General features: G+C 61.9%; 1 protein-coding gene across 1 annotated transcript in view; it reads right to left on the minus strand.

The window, feature by feature from the left end:
- The window catches only part of PKN3 (protein kinase N3), a gene marked incomplete in the record, with an annotated part of 14,970 nt that overhangs the window by 3,793 nt on the left and 6,523 nt on the right, over nucleotides 1-4,654 (minus strand). The window contains 10 exon segments of the mRNA XM_014590031.2: nucleotides 660-751; nucleotides 883-946; nucleotides 1,206-1,273; nucleotides 1,378-1,480; nucleotides 1,659-1,827; nucleotides 1,923-1,998; nucleotides 2,327-2,470; nucleotides 2,580-2,689; nucleotides 2,767-2,913; nucleotides 4,509-4,654. The exon segment at nucleotides 4,509-4,654 is cut by the window's right edge and continues 8 nt beyond it. Of these exon segments, the coding sequence (XP_014445517.1) occupies nucleotides 660-751; nucleotides 883-946; nucleotides 1,206-1,273; nucleotides 1,378-1,480; nucleotides 1,659-1,827; nucleotides 1,923-1,998; nucleotides 2,327-2,470; nucleotides 2,580-2,689; nucleotides 2,767-2,913; nucleotides 4,509-4,654 (1,119 nt within the window).

Here is a 4,654-nt window from a genome sequence, read left to right on the forward strand (position 1 = left end):
TTCTCACAGAACAGGCTGGAAGGAGGGTGTGTCTCAGAGGGCAGGGACACTGCCACAGGCTGTGTCCTGCCACCTCACAACAGCCCTGGCTCCCTGGATCTTCAAAGTGCCAGGTGGGAGTGCTGGCTCCGTGGCCAGTGGGGGTGCCCTGCTCAAGTCCCACGTGGCAACTGCAGTTCAAGTCCCCAGCCTGAAATGCACAGGCACAAGGGTGAGTGCCCACGACCTGCCAGGCCGCGGAACTGAGGAAGGAGCTGTGGCGCTATCAGCCCCGTAAGAGGGCGCTCCTCCTGCCACCCTGCCCTGCGTTCGTGCACACGCCCTACCACGCATAAAGTGTTTGCTTTCAAGTGCAGGCAGGTCATGATTGCTCCTGTCACTCAAAGGCTCACAGTGGCCGCTGAGCCTGTACGGCCACCACAACCCCCATTTTACAGAAGGGCAGACAGGTTCACAGAGAAGAGGGGACCTGCCCAAGGGCACAGTTAGCAACTGCAAGAACCAAAAGAGGACCGAGGTCCGGCTGACCCCACAGGGCCACCTTCCAAAGCCGAGGGGCCTTCAGCTGCCTTCTGGATGCCCACAGCCAGGCCAGCCCTTTTGGGTCCCCTCCAGGGCCAGGAGCCTGGGTGCCTGGAACCCTACTGCCCACCGCACACCTCTCGATCTCGTCCCGGCCAAGCACCTCCTGCTTCTTCAGCGCTTTGATGGCGTAGTACTTCCCGGTGCCCTTGAACTGTACCAGGAGGACCTGGGGGCAAGAGAGAGCTGGCTCCAGGTGGGCAGGGTGGGAAGCCCTCAGAGCCCCATGAACACACTGTCCCCTGGCTAATGTGCTGGGGCCCGCCCGCCCTGCTCCACGGCACCCGCAGAGCCCACTACCTTCCCGAAGTGGCCCCGGCCCAGCACAGCCAAGCAGCGGAAGTCCTGAAGCCGGGGTGGTTTCCTGCAAGAGAAGGAGGGCCCAGGAGCCCCTGGAACAAGTGCTGGGCTCCACCTAGTCACCCCGAGCCCCATGCGCAGAGGCCCCTGACAGCAGTTCCCTGGAGGCTGCACACATCTGGGGCGCAGTAAGTAGGTTCACAGGTAAGAACCCAAGAGCAAGCCAGGCACACCCTCCAGGAGCCGTGAGCGACGAAGGTGGACACACAGACATGCAGATACGCGGGTACGGTCTCGAACGTGAGGGGAGCGGAGGGGGGTACCTGGTGGGTGAAGCTGGTGGAGGTGGCCCGAGTCCGGTCCTGAGTTCCATGTGGGGGCGCTTGGTGAGCTGCAAGAGCAGAGGGCGGGCAGGGCGTCCTTACCTCCATCCTCCCGGCCAACCACCTCATCCCCATCCACCCGGAGCAGTCCTGACCCCCGCCCACCCCTCACCGGAGTCTCCTCGGGGGTCGGCTCCTGGGGCAGGTAGAGGCGTGGGGGCTTGGCGGGGGGCTTCACTTCTTCTCCCGAGGAGGTCTCCTTGGGCAGGAAATGACTGTGGGGGCAGAAGCAGACACAGGGTGAGCTTAGGCAGATGATGAGCTGGTGGGACAGACACACAGCCATGCAGAGGGGGGTGGTGAGCTCCGGGGACAGAAAGACAGGCACGACTGAGCTTAGAGAAGGACAAGAGCCACAGAGACGCATGTGGTCTGGGGCGAGGTGGCTCTCACCTGGGGGAGGCAGGGCTGGGGTCCCCTCGGGGTGCGGTCGGGGTCCGAGGGCACTCTTTTGGGGGGCTGATTGTGCTTGGGGAGCTGCAGGGGGGCAGCAGGTTCATGACCAAGCGGCCCCAGGCTGCCATGCTGAGGTTCATCTGGGAAGCCCGCAGGAAGTCCCGGCCTGGGGGCAGACAGGGAGCTCAGCCTGGCGAGATGCCCCTAAAGCCCTCCCTCCATGTACAGCCCTGCCCCTCCACACCTCTGCCCCCTCCACACCTCTGCGTTTAGAAAAAATGCGCTTCTGCCTCTGCAGCCTGGGCCGCCTCTCAAAGACAGGGTCACAGAAGGTCACCTGCAAGGGTGGAGGCAGGGCTGAAGAGCAGTCCCCTCCTTCCCCACCTCTAGCCTGAGCCCTCAGTGTCAACAGATACAAGAGCCAGAGACCCAGAGAGATTCATTCACTGCCCGCATTGGCACCTGTGCAGAAACCGAGGCCCCGGAGCAGAGGGACACTTGTTCGGGTTCCCCCATGAAGCAGGGCACCAAGACTAGGACATGGGCCTCTAGCTGGAGCCCCAGCTAGTGGCTGGGGAGTCTCATCTGGAGACCTCCTTTCGGGTCCCCATTTCCACTCCTGATCCCCCAAGGTCGGCAAGGCAGAGGAGGGACGCAAGGAGCACCTGAGCAAACAGCAGCCCCTGTGGCACCAGGCTGAGGGATAGCTGGTGACAAGCGTTGTCCAGGAAATCCTCAAGCCTCAGGAAGGCCACCCCACACAGCTGCCGCCAGTCCCGCCAGTGCACCCCGATCTCCAGCTCGCGAGCCTGTGTCAGGGAGGCCAGGCTGAGGCCTGGGGCGTGGCCGCAGCCCGACCTGAGCAGCCTCCCACCCCACGGCCCACGGTCACCCTGACCATATGAAGGCTGGTCTTACTCGCTCCAGGGGGATGACAAAGGTCTGGTCCCAGGACCGCTCGGCCACCTGTCCCCAGCTTGTCTGGCCCACAACGTGGTTGTCCACCTTCAGCACGGCCAGCACCTCGCCTGTGGGGCCAGAGCTGGGGCTTAGAGTGGGCTGGAGCAGGGGCCCTGGCCGCCCCCACAGCGCCTTCTCTACTCACTGGCCAGCTCTCCGCCGCCACGCTGCGGCTTGGCCCTGGCCCGAAGCCAGCTCTCGGAGGGGCTGCCGGCCAGTGCGGCCACCGGAGAGCGTCCGGGCACGGCAGTCAGCAGCTGTTCACAGCCCAGGAGGCGGACCTGTAGCGTCCCTGTGGGGACATGTCAGGTGTCACCTTGCCACCGCCAACCCCAGCATGCAAGGGGGCCCCAGAAATGCCCTCTCCTCCAGGAGGCAGCTGAGCCCAGACTCTGGCCATATTCGGCCCTGGCGGCCACCTGCCACCCTCGGGGCAAACTGACTGGCTCTGCCCTCCAGTGCATTCTGGGGTGCTGGTACAGCAGCTACAAGGCAGAAGAGCAAGACCCAGACCTCAGCCAGGCCACACGGAGCCAGCGTACGTGCCACGGTGCTACACAGGGCTCCAGGCCTTGAGAACACCACGCAGACGCCATGGCCCTGAGAGCACCGAGGCTGGGATAGGGAGCAGGGGGCCTGGTTCCTGCTCTTCTGCTGCCTAGGCCTCCGTTTCCAGATGTTCGGAAAAGCAGGTGAATGGAAGGAGGGGTTAAGTCCCCAGTGTGTTTTGCCAACCAGGAGGGTTCCCTTTTTAGGGTCCCTAGGGCTTTGTCTCTCAAAGCGGAGCAGGGAAATCCAGCAGCTTTTGAGGAGGTCATCAGGGCCTAAGAGCACTGTTGAGGGAGTCCAGGCCCCTCTGCGTAACCCTGTAAAGAGGCAGGTGCCTGGGGTGGGGAGATCACCTGAGGAATACCTACTTGAGGAACTGGGGCGTTTAGGCAGAAAACGGGGTATGTGGTGGCCCCAAGCAGTCAGATTCTAGGCCCTTCAACAAGCTGTCCCTCTGCCTGCCCCTTGTCTACTTGGTCATAGGTACAAGTCCTTCAGGGTTAAGCTCAGACAACACCACCTTCAGGAAGCATCCCTGATTCCCCAGAGTCAGGTGGGGGCCCTTCCTTTCCTCAGCTGTGCTCACGAAGGAATGTGGCCTGCCTGCCCTTGCACCAGGGCTCTGCACACGCAGGCTCTGCACACGCAGGCCCCGGCCTCTCTAGCTCACACCGCAGCATCTCAGTAAAGCTCAGGGCTTCAAAAGGCTGTGGTCACAGATGATGTGTTGATGGCCGTTTGCTAAGGAGAAAGATCTCAGCTTGGGACAAGAAATAATTTTTTTTTTTTTTTTTTTTTTTTGCTACAAGGTGTGTATGCTTGCCTGAGAGAGACAGACAAAGGGAGGGAAAGTGAACAAGCACCCCCCCATAGAAGATGGTCGTACCACAATCCCTTCTCCTCGTTTTCTCCCACCTTTTGGAATTTTGGGTATGCACACACACATACCTGGCCTGTTTCTCAAGCTGCCAGGTCTGGGGCTCAAACCCCACTGTCAGCAATGTGAGATCCAGCCATCTTAACCACCATGCCACCAGCTAGCCCTAGAAAGAACTTCCTAATAGTCCCAGCTGCCCAGGACGGGGTTCCCAGGCTGGCAGGCCTATGAGTTGCCCAGCCATAGATGTGGTTAGTTATTGAGTAACAGCTAATCGTGGACCCCATCTGACCGCGTCAGGCCCTGTGCTTAGCTCTTCGTGCACAAGAAGTTGACGTCATTTGCCCAAGGTCACAGAGCTGGGCGGTGTGGCCAAGACTGGAACTCATCCCCAAAGTTCTTGCCCACTGGCCTCGGTCCTCCCTGAAGGGCAGGGGGCGCTGTAGCAGGAGGGTGACTACCTGTCAGGGCAGTGGGCTTCACGAGTGTCCCTGGAGGCTGGCGGCTCCCAAGCACCGCAGATCGCAGCTCTCGTGCCACTCGGCCGCGCAGAGGGTGGGCGGCAGGCAGGCCCGCCCGCCGCTGCTCCAACGCCAGGCGCAGCAGG

This window comes from Tupaia chinensis, unplaced genomic scaffold, assembly GCF_000334495.1.
Source record: "Tupaia chinensis unplaced genomic scaffold, TupChi_1.0 Scaffold000394_1, whole genome shotgun sequence".
Classification (NCBI taxonomy): domain Eukaryota; kingdom Metazoa; phylum Chordata; class Mammalia; order Scandentia; family Tupaiidae; genus Tupaia; species Tupaia belangeri.